The sequence below is a fragment of the Polyodon spathula genome, chromosome 6, assembly GCF_017654505.1.
Source record: "Polyodon spathula isolate WHYD16114869_AA chromosome 6, ASM1765450v1, whole genome shotgun sequence".
NCBI classification, from domain to species: Eukaryota; Metazoa; Chordata; class Actinopteri; order Acipenseriformes; family Polyodontidae; genus Polyodon; species Polyodon spathula.
This window is the reverse complement of record NC_054539.1, coordinates 65571869-65591544: the sequence shown is the minus strand read 5'-3', so window position 1 is coordinate 65591544 and position 19676 is coordinate 65571869. Positions and strand designations below refer to the sequence as shown.

The 19676-nt window shown below is 37.5% G+C and overlaps 1 protein-coding gene across 2 annotated transcripts in view; it reads left to right on the top strand.

The window, feature by feature from the left end:
- Positions 1–19676, top strand: part of LOC121317485 (scavenger receptor class A member 5-like) — a 67204-nt gene that overhangs the window by 632 nt on the left and 46896 nt on the right. Inside the window, exons 2-3 of one of the 2 annotated variants that reach the window (XM_041253473.1) lie at positions 2396–2526; positions 9780–9908. In XM_041253473.1, coding sequence (XP_041109407.1) covers positions 2406–2526; positions 9780–9908 — 250 coding nt within the window. In that variant the 5' untranslated portion in view covers positions 2396–2405. The remainder of the gene's footprint in view (positions 1–2395; positions 2527–9779; positions 9909–19676) is intronic. The other variant, XM_041253474.1, reaches the window with a different exon arrangement.

Sequence of the window (19676 nt, the reverse complement as noted above, 5' to 3'; positions counted from 1 at the left end):
TAGTAATAGTGAATTTTATTATATTGACTGATCAAAACTGATACAGTAATTTTGGACATATTGGAGGATAATTTTTAAAAAAATGAAGCAGTATCAGGGATCCTTACAGCGTTGTGGTTGATAAACCGAACAATGAATGTCTAAGGACAGTGCTTGTGTAGTGTTATAAAGTGGTACGTCGTCACAATGTGGTACGCATACCAAAACATGACCGGTGTAATGTTAGACAGTGGTACACTGTCACATTGCAAGTGGTATGCTGTGAGATTGTGCTACAGGTGCAATCAATTGCGATGTGATGTGTTTTCCTATTGTCAAACAGGTACATTTATTGAATATGATTAATATTTGCATACTATTTCTTAATGGTGGAAAAATATGAGAAATTAAATTTAAAAAGATGAGAAAAAAAACCCCAAAACAGCAAAATGTACCCGATTTGAATTCGGCACTCCCATGCTTTTTAAGCCGAAGTTGTTTAGGCACGTGCGAGCTGCGTACCACCTTTTATCCGCATACCTTAAAATAACACGACACTGGTATTGGCACTGTAATGCAGTGTTTTGTTTATATTGGCCTGATTCTCATATTAGATGTGCTGGTACAAGAGATGCACTCCAAGTACTGATGAGTCAAGTTCAGTTTAGGCTGACCAAAGCTATGCCTGAGAAAACCACGCAAAAGTTTTTCAGAATAAAGACTGGCCTTTATAAGGGCTTGAGTTTGAATAATATAGACCTGAATTTGCATCTCGATTCCAAAGTAGACATGTATCTGTGTAACAAACCCAACCCCCTACAGTGGCACAGAGATTCACAGGTTAAGCAGTGGCTGTTGTTATAGTATCGGTACATAACACTGGTACGCTGATTGTATTTGTGGGAAACCATGGGGAAAAAAAACAAACAAAAAAAACAAACAAATAACTTGCTTTCAAAGACATGGGAACAATGAAACGTCTATTAGAATGATACTGGTTTCTTAAATGTATGTAATATGAGACATCTAAGCATAGGAGTTGCTTCTTGATTATGATCAAACCCTTGCTTAACTAGTCTTAAAGAGTAAGTAGCTGGATTCCAAAAAATATATAGCTACAAAATATAGCATTATACATCTTGAGAAGTTTTTCCACATAACTTTAAAGTCTGTTTCAAAACTCTTTTCAAAATATCTGGTCTAATAAAGTAATGGTGTAAGGATTATTGGCCAGAGGACTTGTTGTTTTGTTTTTTTTTTTTTACATTTTGTTTTATCGCTCTTCCTGCAGTGATTGAGGACAGATCTCAAACCCCAGTGCACTAGAGCGGTCATTTCAAAAAGAGCTTTGATGCAGACTTTAAAGATATAATTGTAAACAGTTGTCAGGATGTTAACAATGAAAAAAAAAATTACAGGTACGTTATTTAAACAGCTGTAGCAACACTTGAGGGGTTTAACGTTATATTTCTCGGACCCCCACTACTTACTCTTTTAATTCTGGTTATCAATATCCTCAGGAGAGTATGTACTCAAACATTTGCACACATGTAATTGTATGTACTACATTTGGAAAGAGCAAAATGTTCATACACAGCAGCTTTATTGTATGTTCTAAACAGTACAGATGCAAAATATCTCTTGTTATCCATTATACAAAAAAAGGAGCCTGCTTTCTTACTGCATTGATGGCTAATTACAAATGTATTTTTGCGAGGCATCTTATTGTTCTTGATAATTTTGATTTTGATTCGCTGTATTTGGAATTTAGGATTTGGAACGGATTTTGTGGGTGTCAGCTCAGCACTGAGGCTTTCTGTGTAAGGCACTAGATGGCAGTACAGCAGGTCTAGATCTGTTTAAAAACCTATGGTACTGACCTGCTTTCAGAGATATCAGCTCACCCAGTTATGATGAAACTTGGTATGGACATGACTGTTCAGCACAAGTTCTTGAGGGTACCATAATATAGGTTATCATGGCCTACTTGTTCATGGGTTCTGGTCTTCAGAACTGCTAACCACAATTTTATTATACTTTGCCTGGGCATTTGTTACAAGAGGTTATACAACACAGTGCGAATCTAGGTTGTGGTGACACCTACTATAAGCTTTTGGAGACTGTGTCTTGGAAACAGCTTGTCCAAATTTGATGGACTTGTGGGCATTTTTAGATGATTTTCCAAAAGTTGTGACCATGAGGTATTTAGAATATTAGATAGATGATGAACATGGTAGTCCCGGGACAATCAGTACAGTATGGGGTTCATTACTGTTCGACAGTGTGCACACTGTAGAGTGTTTAGTTGTTTAGCATTTAACATCTGGTATGTACGTCACAGAGGCCTAACAGACTTTCAGAAATGTGTTGACAACTATATTTCTTTATTGGTTTATTATTTTTTTATTTTTTTTAGTAGATGCTAAATGGAGACTAAGGCTATGTACCTGAGCTCTTGTGAAGAGCGGGAAAATGTATCTTTTAACGAAGAAGGTTTTGATGGCATCAACAGTAGAAGCCTGTCCAAGCTGAATCTCTGTGACGAAAGTAAGTAATCTACAGTAGTAATTGTCTTTTTTTATTAACTGAAGCCATGAGTGCAACTACTTGCTTGAATGCTACTTGGAAGAGATCATTTGCCACACAAAACTTCAGTTTCTAGGACACTTTAGGTTACTTACTGGCAAGACAATATAACTTTCTACCTAATTTAGTTTCGGTCTTGTTGTACTGCAGTGGTTTTTCAACTGGGGAAATGTAACGCAAACCACAATTGAAAGTGCTTTAGTTTTCATCACATTGTAAATGCCATGGAAGATGAGAACATTGCAGGTATTTTGACAAATATTTTCTAGGCTATGCACAGATCTGTGCACGCCACAGTATGCCAACGGATTGTTTTTAACAGCTGGATCTTAGTGCAGGTCGAATGCAATGTTGTTATAGCATCACAGCATCATTCCACATACTTCAGTTTGTTTTACAAAACCTTGTTAACCCCTTGCGGAGGGGATGTCGTAGTAGAGGTGGTCATATGTACATGCATATGTCACTTTTCATGTCCAGAACTGTTTATCCAATTGTTATGAAACCTGGTATTACCGTTATTCAGTTTAAGGTATAGAGAATGTCAGATTGTGTTGTGGAAAAAGTGGAAATCCCATTGAAAACAATGGGGGATGAAAATGTGACTAACTTTTGAATGGATTCATATTTTTACCCGAAACAAACACAGGTATACTAAGTCACACTAGCGTGTTCTACCGCTCTCTACCTTTTTTTGCATTTTTTCACTATCTCAAAACCCACACAAGCGGCTGCAGCGCTGCTTTCCACATCTACCCCAGAGGACAGTGCATACTGATCTTCAGGCAAATCCGTCAAAAGTTATTAAAGGGCAAAAATGTGAGTTTAACATAGAATCCACTGTGAAACCCTAACTATAGGGACACTACCACACCACTATATAATAAAATATACAATGTCTAAAATTACATCTATATGTATAGTGTATCTTTGGAATTTGGATAGTATCATTTTTGACATAACAAGTAAGAGAGTGTTACTATATTTTATTTGTTGTACTGCAGATCATGCATAGGAAAGAAACCAAAACAAGACATACAAGGGATACAAGACAAGAAAATAAAAAATAACCTTGTTTTGGAGGCTAATATCCCTTTTCCTCTCTGATGAAGCTACATGTGACTTTTCCCAAATGCAGTGATAACAATGAGATTTCAAAATTGTCTTTGTGGGCTGCTTAAGAGCTATCAGGAGCCAAATGTATAGAGCTCAAACTAGTTTGTTTAAAAGTGTTTTTGTCTGTTGCTTCCTGGAGACATCAAAGTAAAGTGGGGTAGGGTAAGGAATCAAATGGGTCTAGGTTGTATTGTTGTGACAAGCTTTTACATTACAGACACAATCTCCTTACACAGGTGGCGTCCAATCAATATATCTACGTTTATATTAAAATAAAGTATTTAACACTTTCAGCATGGCTGGACTCTTAAAAGGTCTAGATCTCAGTTTTTTTTTTCATTTAAATATGTTAATTAGGGTTTGAACTGTATCTTGTTGGTTTACACACCTGCTCTTCTTTGAAAGATGTCTACTGGATCTTTAAATTCGGAATGCTGGGTAGTAGACAGGTCTTCGATTGACCTCTTGGATCGCAGTTGTCCACTAACAACATCTGCACTACTAGTGATATTTGGCTTGCTGTTCTGTACCTTCATTGTAACTATTTTCATTGGCTTTGATATACTTCAAAAGCTAAATAATTGATAATGAGGTGAAATTGTCGAAAAACAAATTCAGTGGAAATTTCGTTTCATCTGACCTCAAAGAGGAGGAAAGTGTGGCAAATGTGTTGCTTTAACTTTAAAAAAAAAATCAGTCTCCTCATCAGGAAACAATAACATGCATTAGGACCAACTTTAGAGTTTCTTTCTTTCGTTAATGAATGTCTGGTTACGCATTTAAAATGAAGTTGTAAGGTTAATTTTCTTCTTAATAATAATCATAGTCTTCTGCAGGTAAGTTCTTCGGACAAGTTTAATCAAAAGACTTTTATTCAGGTACAAACAGAGTACTAATATAGAACACGTTCTGCCTCCTGGCTGGGCTTGCTAAATGTAATGTTTGTTTTCTTCTTAATAATGATCAGATAGTCTTCTTCGGGTAAGTTTAATCAAAATAGCTGTATTCAGGAACAAACCGATCAAAAAGTAGTACAGGATACAACAAGTCTACACGTCTTAAAAACATATAACTCACACACAAACAAACACAGCAGCCTGTGATGTAGCTGCTGGTTAACTTAATTCAAAGCATCAACATTAATTCACTAAAAAAAAATATTTTTTTTACATATTCCTGGGTACATATCTTAACAGATTTATAGATCTCCAAGATTTTTTTTTTCTCATTGTAAAAGTTTCCATTAACAAACAGCGGTCTCTCCTTTAGTTCGAAAAGCCTTACAAAGTAATTAGGGAGAGTAGATTTTCCCATTGGTCTCATAACTGTTTAAACAACTGAAAAGTTGAGTGCTGCATGAAATAAAGTAAACAAACATCTTTATGCTTCACATAAATGTTTTTTCAGCGAGGTTTACAATGCCAGGAAACCTTCAGCTTCAGACAGTATGCTCTGCAGATTTTAACTCACTATAGCACGTCTGCACCAGGCAGGCTACTATTTAATCTGACGAGGTTATCTTCAGCAACAGGTTTTCAGTGAAGGAAAAAGTTAAATGTATTCACAACACAAATTAATCTGCCAAAGATCTCAACCCAGAACCATAGGCTGCAGCTCTGTGTCGCAATAACATTACTAACTCTAACTGCGAAGGACAATGTTTTGTTTCTTGTAAGCACAGACTAACTTGACACTGCTTAGCCAGCAGTGAAATATTGCTTTTTTTTTTTTTTTTTTTGGTACAAAGCAGCTGTGTTTTTCTTTCTTTTTTTTTATTAGAATGGAGCATTTGTCTGGTTATGGCCTTTGTAACGGGTAATGTCAGTGCTTTCTTCCAACTACAGTATATGTGCTACAAAAATCTGACTCCCCTCTGCACTGACATTACATCATCCATCAAAAGAAATGAAAACCATGCACCAAATAGTTAAAACCATATTGAACAGCCTGGTGGACTGCTATTCATTACCGATGCTGTTTAACTTGTACTTCATAATGTATGACTATATTAAAAAGAAAACAAAATCATTAGGTCTATATTAACATTCCGTTACAGAGGGTTTGGAAGGACCAGAGCTGTTAAATGAACTGAAACAAAATAAAGACAGAAATCTGTTTCTTTTATATGTTTAGAACTTTTACAGGTATGCTATTTGGACTGTAGTTTAAAAACTATATAAAATAGTGAACGTTCCTCTCTTATCATTTTGGGTTTAAATTACAGGATGTCAGGTTGAAATGTCCCCCCTCACTGATATGCCAGTATTATAGTCAAACTTCATTAGGACTTTTAGAAACTTGTGTTTCAGGGTTACCTGGTATTGTATAATGTATTATGATTATTCTAATTGTAAACATTAAGGTCATCGTCTGTTATATTAGCTTTGTTAAAAATGAATGGTCTCCCTTTAATTGTGCTGAGAATATTTTGGTTCTTTACTTTTTTGTGGTCATGTACACTAATGGAATGTACAGACCATAAAACAGCTTAGTATGTGACCAATGTTATCCAATTATGACCTAAGCGGTCTGATTATTTTTACTGCCATGTAAGTGTTGTTAGTATAATGATGTGTATGCTTTTATATGTGTGACTGACAATGACCTTTTGTAAGGGGCCTGGTAAGGCTTTTTGACTTGAATTTGCCTGATGTTTAAACTTTATTGTTCATCATTCAACAAAAGGACGAAAGGAGAACAAGAATAGATTTCCTCAAGTATAGTGGATAAAGTTGAATGAACTCTATCCCAGAATATAGCTACATTCGGACATTCCCAAATCATATGAAAAAAACTACCATGGCGACCCGAGGACAAAGCGCACACATCGGGGTATCAGTGAGTTTCATCTGGAATCGTCTCCGCGGGGTTAGATTTATTCTGTGAATAAAATTTAAATGAATCAGCTGGTGATTAGGGTTTTTGGAAGCACAGCATAGATTATCCCAAACATTATCCCAGCAAATGTCTACATTTGCAGAAGTTATGTCCCTATTCCAAATAGCATCAGTCGCCAATGGTATATAAGAGACTCTTAATAGGTAAGTATAAAGTGTGGAGACCAACCCCTTTGTTGTGGCTCAAGGGAAAGAGAACAACAACAGGGAGAGAGGGCAGCCCTGAGAGCATTTTGTGCCTGTGAGCACCATCACCAAGGGATCCACATATAAAATTTGTATCATTTTGATAAACTATGCCCCCAATTCCATGTATTCTAGGACAGACCAGAGATCCGTTCCAGACAGCCAAAAGCTTTCTCAGCGTCTAGTGAAAGGACCGCACACAAGGCTTCGATGTCCATAGCGTTATGTGTAACATGAAGGAGGCAGCGAATGTTATCTGTCGCCAATCGAGTCTTAATAAATCCTGTTTGATCATGATGGATTCATTTGATTCAAGTCTACAAGAGAGCAACTTGGCGTGTAATTTAACGTCCGTGTTTATGAACAATAAAGTGCGATAGCTAACACAAAGAGAGAGGTCCTTCTCTTTCTTCAGTAATACAGATATAATAGATTTATTAAATCTCTGTGAAAAGAACCTCTCTATATAGCAGCCTGCATCGTCTACAGCAACAAAGGTCCCAATTGGTTCCAGAAAGTAAGAAAAATTTCATGCTGTATGCCATCAAAACTTGCAGATTTGCTCTTTTTCATATCTTACACCACCTCTCTCATCTCCTCCAAAGATATTGGAGCTCCCAATGCAGCTGATTCGTCATCCAAGATGTGCGGCAATTGAAGGCTTTGAAGAAACTGATCACATTTGTCACTATCATATGTAATATCAGAACTATATAATTTAGAATAAAAGGAGCGGAACTCAGTTTTTATCAAGAGTGAATCAAATACGATATTACCTTACGTGGTTTTGATAACTGAAATGTCTGCGAGACATTTGTTATTACAAAGCCTTAAAGCTAGAAGGTGACTCTCTGCTACCATGAAAAAAATAATTCTGCCTAGCCCTGTGAATGAGAAACTCAGCATGTCGCCTGAGTAACAGATTGAGCTCTTTCCTAGTAATATCCAATTTGAGTGCAATGCTTTCAGAAAAAGACCCCTGTAGAGTATGTTCTAAAATAGCTAATTTGGCTTCCAGCTCTTCAATTTTGCTCAAAAATTGTTTATTGAGATTACTGGCAAACAGTGGAACAGAGTCTCTAATAAAGCCCTTTATTGTCCCCCATAAGATACGAGGGTCATTCACTGAATCAGAATTAAAATCGAGAAAACTACAGCGCAATAAAATCAGCTAATAAAATGTTTAAAGTGAGACTCTTGCACCATAGCAATATCTATTTTTATTCTATGCAAAAGATCAAGACAGCAAACCCCTTTGTTGGGAGAGTTAAGCCTCTGCACATTACAAGACAACTCCTTTATATCAGTAATATCAAAAACAAAATCAGAGATCAGAGATCGATTTGCAAGAAAGTACAAAATAAATATACAGGTCAGAGAAAAAAAAAAAACAATGTCATGCAAGATCCTAAATGCTCGTGACACTGGTGAACAGGGAAAACACAGCATGAAATTAACAAAAAAAGTCCCACAGTCACTGCAGATAATCCACATTGTTGCAAGCAGGCAGCAGCCAAAAAGAGAAACTCCCATACTGGTGTAGTAATCAGCCAAGATCTAGGCGACGTGCAGTAGAGACACTCATCATCTCTTCATCCGTGTGAGTCTCATCATCAGGGACATGGGAGAAGGACTGTTCCTGGGGTAGGCCAGCAGGGCCAAGGGAGTCCAGAAAGGCCTGGGCATCATCAGGAGACTAGAAGAGGTGATCCATAGAGCCATGATGAATCTTAAGAGTCGCTGGATAAAGGAGGAACTGTGGAACGAGCGAAGGCGATGGGGTGGGAGAAGGCCCTGCGGCGCTGAGCCATGATGTTACTGTAGTCTGGGTAAACCCTAATAGACTGAAAGGCATTCTGGCTGCCTACAACACTGCCTGATGATTGGTTATTGGTTGGTTACCTGAACCCCTGAAGATTTAGAGTTTCCAACTTGGCTGAGGATCCCACAGGAAGCATTTGACTGGCCCAGGTATTTCTGCGGGTTGGACAGAGAAACTCTTCAGAGGCTTACCGTGCTATAACTGTTGAGCACCTGGGTGTAATAAGGTGGCTGGCTTGTAAGTGAACTTGGAGGAAAAATCATTAGGCATCAACACTGGCTGCCTAAAACACTGCCTGATGATCCGAGTACCTCAACAGTTTGAAAATAAGAGTGCGAGGCCTGTCCCTTGATTTGGACTGGTCGGAGTATGCACGGTCAGCACGCATAATCTCAATGATTTTCTGTCTAAAACTCTCTGACTATGGTTCCCAACCAGTCAAGGTCGGGAACCACAGTGGGAGAGTTTTAGGTAGAAAATCAATGGGGTTAGATACCTCATCTCCCTTTTTGTCCTCCAGGTCTGCCATCTTAGCCTCTATCTGGTCCATCCTGGCCTCACATGCTGTAATAGCTCTCTTGTTACCGATCACAGATGTTGGGAGCACAGTCAGATCCGTCTTAAGAGTCTTGAATTATTGGATAAAGGACAAAAACTCGCACAGTGGTAATCCTGGAAGTCTCGAGGTCCATGTTTTCAATACGGGACAATATATGATTGAAATACTGACGAGTCTGAGACATGCACGCCTAGACGATGGAGGTTGGATCCGAATCGACTCTGCTCTTTTCCCCCTTGGTTGGAGAAGAAGGGTACGATGTAGGTCTCTTTTTCAACGAGTTCAACGTCCTGGTTATGTCAGATGGGTGAAAGTAGAAAACTGAGTTTTAATATTTTATAATAGCAAAATAAACAAGAGGGGGGCGAGAAGATTTTCTACGCAGCCATCATTCACAAAGGTCACGTGATCCCCCTTATGGATTAAACTCTTAACACCAATGCTATATTTCTGTGTGCTACATTTTATATCTACTGGTCTTTGACTTCTTGCTATTTGTCTGATGCTTACAAGTAAGTAATGAATACCACAGTACTGTGAAGCCCATGCAGAATCCAAATATACAATGGAATCGAATCCAGATAAAAATGTCACAGCTTAAATGTAATTTTTTTTTTTTTTGTATCTTCTGCAGGTCCTGCCAACAGGAGGAGAAAGACAGATAACTGCTGTGCTCATCTTAATTCATTATCATCAATCAAGTACGCAATAGTGCTTCTGTATGTACTTGTGTTCCTCAGTATTGTTGGTCTCTTCATAGCAGGTAAGTCCGTGATTTTTTTGGTGCTATGCAAGCATTTTTTTACACAACACTACCAGTAACCAGTCAGGTTAACACAAATTTGAAATAAACTGAACTGGTGAAGTAGGCAGTTAAAATAATGGAATTTCTAGTTCTTGTCATCCTGGATAAAAAGAATAAGAGGCCCTGGATTCAAAAATAAGTGTGACATTAGGGTCTTTTGACTTTTAGTTTTTATGGATGGTAAAGACCTGACGCTTCGAGATATTGGTTACCTGAACCCCTGAAGATTTAGAGTTTCCAACTTGGCTGAGGATCCCACAAGAGGCATTTGACTGGCCCAGGCATTTCTGCGGGTTGGACAGAGAAACTCTTCAGAGGCTTACCGTGCTATACCTGTCGAGCACCTGGGTGTAATAAGGTGGCTGGCTTGTAAGTGAACTTGGAGGAAAAATCATTAGGCATCAAATCAGTCAATTCTTTGCATCCACCAAACAAAAGCAATGGATATTAGTTAACTAATGGAACTCGCCGGGGAAGTCTGTGACAAAGGGACCCTGACCAGTAGGGGGTGGCTGATGTGCAATGAGGCAGTGGGATTTTCAGCCCTAATACTGCAGGGATCCAAAGACCAGCAGTTGTCCCCAGTCAAGATCTGCAGTTTGGTGTGAACTTAATTCAAACCACATTCACATCCAAGTTTCCATTTACACTGAACTAACACAAAAATAACAGAACCTGAAACTCAAGACCAGATTGTAGGCACATTTTTAGTTAACTATGTCAGCCTTAATTCCCAGCTAAATATCCTGTGGTCTTTCTAACAAACTGCAGATGATTCTATGGAAGTTGTTACATAACACAATGTAAATATCATAGACTTCAGCACAGGCCCCTCTAAGAGGACAGACACCTTGCCAGTTACTGTAAAATAAGATGCCTTGGAATGTGCTGGCAGGGTATGATAAACTGTCACACCGGAAAGCCTTTTCTTGTTTTGAAATATAATCTGAGGTTCTCCATAATGTGAGCTGAACCTATTTTGTGCATATTTTTTTTATTATTTAGGAGTACTAGCTGAAAGCAAATTACTTCAACTCAACCAGCTTCGCCAATGCTTGTAAATGAGTCATTGTACAGCACTGGGTCGTAGACAACAGTATCATGTTTTTTTTTTGTTTTGTTTTTTTTTTTTTAAATGTTAATAATGGTTTTACTTTCAAACTATGTTTAGAAGTAGTATTATGTGCCTATAAAGATCCAGTGTCATAATTTAACCTTCATGATGTGTTCTTTTTCAGTTATAAATAATTTTACCTGAAACAGTTTTCCTGCTGCATCTTGCTGCTCTCTCATTTTCGCATTTCTGAGAGACTTGCCTCCTGCTGGGTTACCTGAGCGAATCTTTCACGCAATTTTATTTTTGATTTACATCCCGGAAATAAAATTCCAGTATCAATAAATACAGACATCAGAAATTACCTGCTCATCGCAACAGAAGTACCCTGTTATTCAAATACTGCCACTGTGTGAGTGGAGGAAAACAACACTAAAATGACTAGTAACGATATAGGCTCTTAGAATTGTGTTTGTTTGAAACATGTTCAATTTTGTTGATGAAAAGAAGCTTTTCCTAGACCTGTGGTCCTGACCACAGTTAAGAATAAAAGGATAAAAATCAACAAAATTAAATATAGTCTACACATGCACCAATCAAGGTGACAGTGTTGTAGCCCTATTTATAATCATAACAATACACATTTATACAAAAATATATTTTAACAGTTAAAACGTATGTTTCTAAGTGTTTTTTTTTTAATATATATATTATTAAAATAACGTCACCAAAACATAAATAATAAATAAATTAATAAATAACCTGCAAAGAATTTCAGAATGACAGTTTGGAATGACCAGGCTTCTGGTTAGGAAAAGGACACAAGATTACAAGTGAACCCTTGTTGTAACCTCAGCTCACAACCAGAGCGGTCTTGGTATTTAATTTAATGTATACAATTTTCGTTAAGTAGACATTTTATGAAAATTTAAAAAATACATTTTAATGGTATCTTAAAATAAAACATCCATAGGCCATTGAGTTCATTCATCCCAGAGAACACTAAGGTATGTGATGCCAGACAAACTGTATCCTAGCAACTTGAGAAGCTACTATCTGTGAAAGTTAGCTTGGGGGAACTCTCGAGTGAGAATCATAGATCCATCAACTGAATTTTATCGATGTGCACGGTGCCGTGAAGAATGATGATGCTAATTCTGGGACTGTAGCCGAAATTGTAAGCATACTACCAAGCTTTGGGATGGATCGGAGTTGCCCTGAAGCATTTCCTAATAGTTTTTCCTGAAAAAGTACTGATAGTTATTTCAAGTGATCTGGATAGATAGGAAACAGCACAGCAAGGTTCGATACATCTTACCGGTATTGTTATAACTTACATGGACATGATACTGGCTGTTTAATACAATGTTTTGCCTTAATATTCACAATCCTCATTGTATGTTGAAATGAGAAACACATTAATCAAGTGCCTCCTGTTGACATGGTTCTATGTCAAAGCAGCATTTCTATTAAACCTGGAGTCCTGTGGATACTGGTACTTCATGTGTGACCACTGCATACTGTGCATGCTCAACATATTCTTCCAACCAGTGCTGTCCCCATCACTTGAAAACGAAGATATACCTCGGATTTAGGGCAATGCCAGTAAAACCCCGACTTTTTATTTATATGGGCCGTAGGTTTCCCAGTATGTCCTGCTTTTATTTATAAAATGAAATTATCTGTTCAACCTGCTGTTTATATGTGTACCATGTTTGCTGGGACATGTGCACAGCTTGTCTGTTTGGAAGATGTGGTAATGTTTAAGTTGATCTTTGTTAGAATATTCATAAGGTCATTAACGTGACATTTGAAACTGTGAGCAGCAGCCTCAGGACAAATTAAATGTGATTGTTATTTTCCAGTTGGGGTCAAGGCTGTGATGACATTATCAAAATCTTACAAAATGGTTTTTACTGTCAAAACTGGACTAAAGATGTAAAACACCCCTAAATAGATAGTTGCCTCGGGCATTCTTCATCAAATAAAGAGCACATTATTTTTTAATATATATTTAATCTGTGCCATTATTTAAACCTGAACACGTAATTTGTGGTGTCTATGTTGCATCCTTTCATGGTTTTCCCTTCTGTGCACAGATTAAATGTATATTAAAAAAATAATGTGCTCTTTATTTGATGAAGAATTTAGTATGATATCAAAAAACAACTTGTGAGTATTTAGTGGTTATTGGTCCACAGATATACTCAAACTTAAGTACATGGATGTTAATGTTTAGCTGGTAGATTAGCAGGATTTGGTTTTGGGTCACTAAACAAACAGTATGGCTTTCAAAGGTTTGGAAGGGCGGTGTTATGTATCCACCTGTTGAACCCTTAAAATATAAATTGATTTAGTTACATAAATCAGGTATTAAAAATAATTTTGAAAACTAGTTCTTATTTTGCCCCTTCTGAAAATCAGGCCTGACGTGTGAAAACTAGGTGAGATTCACCTTTTGTATTTATATGATACAAAATTTGGTGCTGAAAAAATCCGAAAGGTTTTACGAACGAGCGATGTGAGTGTGTGTATATGGAATCGTAACCTCGTCGGACCAGAAACCCAGCTTCCAAACAGTGACTGGCGGGTGAAACTGAATCGCAGTGGCGCTCAGTGTTTTATTAAATGATAATCAAAAACAAAAGAGTTTAAACAAAACAAAACACTCACAAAACAAAAAGGCACGTTGGCCAAACAAATAAATAAACAAGTAATAAACAAGTATCGTGCTGGTTTTCAGGCAGCACGTAGAACAATTGCTACTCTTTTCTACAGGCTTACGTCTCTCCTCTGACACAGTCTTCTGTGATTGCAGACAGCTGCAGGCTTTTATATTCTGGCCATAGTCTGCACGAGTTTACCAAGTCTGCGTGACTGTCAGCTAGTTAAACAATCAGTAGCTGACAGTCATGCATTCTTACAAGGTGTTTAAAAATAAAAACAATACCTTGGCGGATGGCGTCTCGCCCGTCCGGCCAAACAATGCATAATAATAATAATAATAATAATAATAATAATAATATAATAATAATAATAACCAACGGGGCGGGACACTCCACCACAATTGGATAAAGCAAAGGCAGAATAATGTATACATGAGACGAACAGGTGCATGTAAGTCTGCCTGTCTTCACAATCTCATCTCATTAACTTACTCCAACAGTTTATCCTTCATTTTGATTGTCCTTTTGCTGGAACAAACCCGTTGATATAACAAACAAAAGGCTTGGACCCCAACGGGTTCGTTATAGCGAGGGTGTACTGTACTACAAAAGAGCATAGTTAATTTAGTTACTTTCTGAAGAGTTCAGAAGAGAGGCAAATAGACGTTAACTTTATACCTTTCTCTGTATCAGACCTGCCTGCTTTGTATTAAATATATGAACCAAATCACTGCCTGGAGCTTAGCCAGCTGGATTGACTTTCATTAAATATGAAACGAGAGCACAATTAGCTTAAAATGACTTTTAAACGTGTGAAACTTCAAACAGTTCTGTACCTTGGCAGTTTACTGGCTGCCCTCCGCCTGTTTCTCCTTTGATGTGTACTTTGGGGGAACTAAGACTTTCTACAGTCACTTTTACTTATGGACAACCTCTTTACTGACACAGGGAGGCATAATAGTAAATGTGCTGTTGTTGTTTTCTTTTTATTTTAGAAAAATATCCAAAGAAAAGAAAGAGGCGGTTGGCTTTCTGTGTTCTATTTTTTTGGTGACTAATAGATTCTGTTTCGTGCAGGCTGATTCATTGTGTGCCAGTAATTTGTCGTGTAATATTACCTGCTGCTACACACAATTGAACACATGTTTTAAAATAGTTTAAAAAAATAAAATATTAATAATAATAATAATAATAATAATAATAATAATAATAATAATAATAATAATAATAATCACTTTTAAACCAGCATGTATTTGGTCTTTCCAGCATGTATTTGGTTTTATCGTTGTCTTTGTTCAGCCAGCTGTGTCTACACTCAGATTATGAAGCAAAGCAGAACTGACTCCAGACAGTCTCACTTATCCTTATTTGAGCAGCTACATCATTCAAGATTGTACTTGATGAATTGATTAACCTTTTTAAAGTACAGCTTGCTAGTACTGTGCCAGGTTTCCAGTTAGATGGTGCATTTTCTATCTGAACAAGCCCAGCTGTCCCCAGTGGAATACTCGACCAAGGGCAAGAGAGTCAAATGTTCAGGTCATCTCAGGGCATCCCAGTAAGATTCAAACATGTGTTATTGAATTATGGATGATTTGAATTATTGTTAAACACATGGCACCTATAAGAAAGGTTATGCAAATGACAAATAGGAAAGGATGATGATTGGCTTGTGACACAGTATATAAGGTGTCAGTTCAAAAGCACATTACTCCTGAATGCTGATAGTGAGTGTACTGTATCAAACAGGCTACATTTTCATGAAGTGCAAAGTTCATGGTAACATCTTAGGTACTCTCCATTCCTAATAAAGTTGCCACAGCCTCTATAAGCACACATGTTTAAGTGTGCAGGTGTGCAAAACACTGCTGCTGGGAACACTGGGCTTCAGAAGAAATCCAAAGCCCATGGCCTTGTCTGCTTTGGGGACATAACAAACCCTTTGCAATTATCTAAGTTGATCCCGCTCAGGTGCACTGGATCGATTTCCAGAAGAAAATTTACTTTTCTTTCCTCCTCTTGGGGATGCATGCTCTCTGTAAAATAGGCTTGTTTTGGCAGAATGGAGTTTTTTTTCTTTTTAGAGAATAAAATATCCTTTATAGTAAGGTGCGCTCCTCTCTGTCAACAGGAGTATACAGTAATGGAGGCTTGTAGGTAGCCATGTTCCAACTCAGCTATTTTTCATAGAACTTAGTATGAACATTCATTCCTGAAACCACTGGAATCTATATGTGACCTGCTCCCACAAAATCAGTCACAAGAAAAATGAGTTATATAGTACAGATTCAGCTCTTTCAAATGACAGATTTATTCAGTTATCTTTAAAACTGACAAAGTTACAACATTTTAAAGTCTCACATAAGATAAATCCTAATTCTGAGAAATTTATGAATAAAGTAAAGCAACAATGTTTAACTATGTACATTTGCTATGTCCTTAGCAATGCATATTCAGGTTTATGCTAGACACACACATTTTTTGCAGGCTTAAAGAGATTGGTCTAGACTAGTGTAATACTTTAATTTGGAGAGTGAAACACTTATGTCTTTTTTTTATTTTATTACCTTGCAATCGACAGACCCTTTAAAAAACAAAAAGTTGAGAATATGATTCAATTGGATTTTATGGGATTTTGTAAATAATAAAACAAGAAGTTACTTTTAAAAAAAATCTTAATGAATAATATAATAAGCCTACACAATGTATTCCAGAAGCCTACTTTTAAAAAAAAAAAAAAAGTTTTTTATCTAAATTAAGAATGACCGGAGAGATTCCCTCACTTCATCTGTGTTTACAACTTCTCCCTCGGTTTCACTCCCTTCATCATGTTTTCTTCCTCTGTTGAATCAGACTCGTGTAACCCCAGATGAATCAGTAACGGTGTCCCCCGAATCACAGTGTTGGACACAAAATAATCCTCAATCGGATTCAGAGAATGCCACACTTCACTTCTTGCAGCTTCAGATAAATGTAACTTCCCAAGATTTAAGCGCATTGCTAGCAACTTCACTCTCCTGATTTGACAGTCTCACACAATGTGAACTAATGTGATTATTTTAACAAAATGAAAATGAATACTTCACATTAAACAACAACTGTGTAAGCTGCCCTGGGTAAGGATGTCAGAGATGAAATAAAAATAACTATAGCTACATAGCTAAGCAATGGTATGATAATAAGAATACATAAAAAATATAAAAACTAGCGACTGTGATTGCAAGAATATCCTCATTTAACGTAGCTTAATCTCTGTAAATGATTATTAATAATAATACAAAATAGAAAGTATAGAAACTACCGCAAATAGAATTCCTCAATGTTTTTCAACTTCAAACCTCAGTGTCTGTCGGAAGGATGAAAGTGCGAACGTCAGAAGGGTGTGCTTAACCAATCAGAGGCCGCCGTTTGGTCACATGGTAGCAACAAGCTTCAAGTTGCCTTCGCAACGAGCTATTAAAAAACGTCATCGGGTTGGCTGTAATGTGAAATCGGACCTGCAGATGGCGTTGTGTTGAAAGAGCAGACTTTCAGCTTTCAGGGGATGTATAACTTGAGATGGTATGTGGCTTTGAACGAACTCATGCTTCACTTTAAATTAGGCATAATTAAAAGAGTTCTCACACGAAAAGCAATCAACTGAAATGTGTATGTGTTATAAAAACGCTTAAAAATAAAAAGTTTAAAGCTGTTTAACATAAATAGCTATTACCAAGTTATAGTTTAGATTTCAAACTATCAAAATAACAAGAAAACCAAAAATTGTTCAGGAATGCCATTTTTTCTATATTCGCCTCTGTAGCAACAGGAATGTTGGCGACATGTGCTTGATTTTGTGGGAGCAGGTCATATATTGTCTTCCTTTTCTATGAGCGCTGATTGGTTGGGTTAGTAAAGGGTATTTAGAACCACTCACCCGAATCTGATGAAACTTTGCATTAACACATGAAGTTATCCTACAGGAATGCAGGTCACATTTTTTCCTTGCTGGTCTTTTCCAAGATACTGATTCTTGATTGTCAAAGTAATGAACATCTATATTAATTTACTGGAACATTTTACTGTACTGTAATGCAGCCTTGTGTGCTTCCTGCTCTTCGTATCTTTTTATTTTTTTATTTAGTGTGCCCAATTACTTTACCATGATTTTCTCTCAAATTTAAATGCCCAGTACATTTTTCTCCTCACCGCAGCAATTCCCCACACAGCTCAGGAGATGCGAAGGTTCAGTGGATGTCCTCTGATGCCATGGCCAAGCCAGCTTCCTCTTTTACGTCTAAGATGTCAGTGAGCTGGTGGACAGCCAGCCCTACAGTTGTCCTGTCTGAGCTCACTGGGCGCCTGGCCAGCAGGGTTCTCTGTAGCGATGAGAAGAAGCAGTCCCTGCCGGTTTTGCCTCACCAACCCATGGGATCGTCAAAGCCAATGTGGCGCTTCCTTATGAATCCCCAGTGAAGACCGTCAACTCCGCACAGCCAAGAACACGAACCTGCACTGCTTGACTCACCCTGCATGCCACACAGCTGTGCTTTTACCAAGTGAGCTACTCCGGGACCCCTCATTTGTCACGTTAAAACCTGTTGTGATCATTTTCACATCTTACCAGTATAATTTATAATCAAGCAAGCAAAGACAGCTTTGTTTAGGCACATCTTTAATCACTCAGAGACTCGTTTAGCATGCCTCATTTGTTTATTATTCTTTACCCAGAAAAGCTCTCTTAATTACTTGCATACTACACTGAGCCTCTTTTGTGCATTGCTCATTACTTGGGGGATGAAGTGTTAGTTCTGTTTGTAAAAATGTGGTTATTAGGTTCATTCTAAAGTCACAGCAGGGATGTTATATAGGCACTAGAATCCGTATAAGCAATTCTCTAGAAAGATGTCTCTAAACAGCAAAATAGCTTGCAATGCACTAAAGAATATACAGCATCTTAAAAAATGTGACCAATTCGTAAACACAGAAACTAACTTTTATATATCATCAAAAGCACAAGCACACTGCCTTTCTTTTTTTAGTTATCGATTTGGTAGATCAGCACACATCTCCCAGACAGTACCACCTAACAAACCTTATTCAATGAGAGGGGGAAGCTGCACAATCAAATCATTAGCACTCTCTTACCAACGCTAGTCACGTGCAGTACATAGGAAAGCCCTGCCAGTTAAAATTACTGATGCAGACAAAATACTTAAGTAATTCTTCACCTTTATAAAAGCATTCATAAATGTTTTATTGAGGGTCAGCTTTTTTTATACTGAAAATAATATTAGCCTTGTGCTTTTCTGTTATTGTGTTAGCTCTCTAAATGTATTCCCATGCTAACAGGAATTTGGTATTTATTTAGAAAGGTCTTTTTCTGTCATTGATTGCTTCCTTGTGTCTGCTAGAAATTCAAATACGGCATGCAGCAGGAATTTCCTTTCAAGTTTTCACTCACTTAGTGAGCATCTCTTTCCTTTTTGTTATTTAGTCTGGTTTTAAAGGAAAGATTTGGTTGCTATGTAGAATTAAAAGCTCCCTCAGGATTTCCAAACGAATTGGAAGTGTAGAGAGTTACACTCAGAACTAACCCTAAGTATATGCACCAGCACCAGATGGAAATTTACTACTGAGATTCGATCATGTGGGATTAGTACAATGGACACAATGTGAAATCAAAACGGGGTAAAATAACCAGTGTTGGGCACATCACGAAAAAAGGTAACTTCAGAGAATGTGATTCCACACTTCCCACCTCTATTTGAGGAATTGGTGCCTTCGTCGTGCCCTCTGAATGCCTGTTCTTGTTTGCCAAGGTAAACAACAAAATCAAGCACATGTTTAAGAACCTCATATTTTTTTCTTACTTGCTGGTAGTGATGTATTGTATCCCTACGTTTCTGCTCATCCAATTGAACATCAATCCAGATTTGTCCAGAGGTTTTCAGTGTTACAGTGGCTTGCAAGTGTTTTTGTGGTGACGTCGTTAGACATCCTAGATTGCTGTACCCAGTGCTGTTC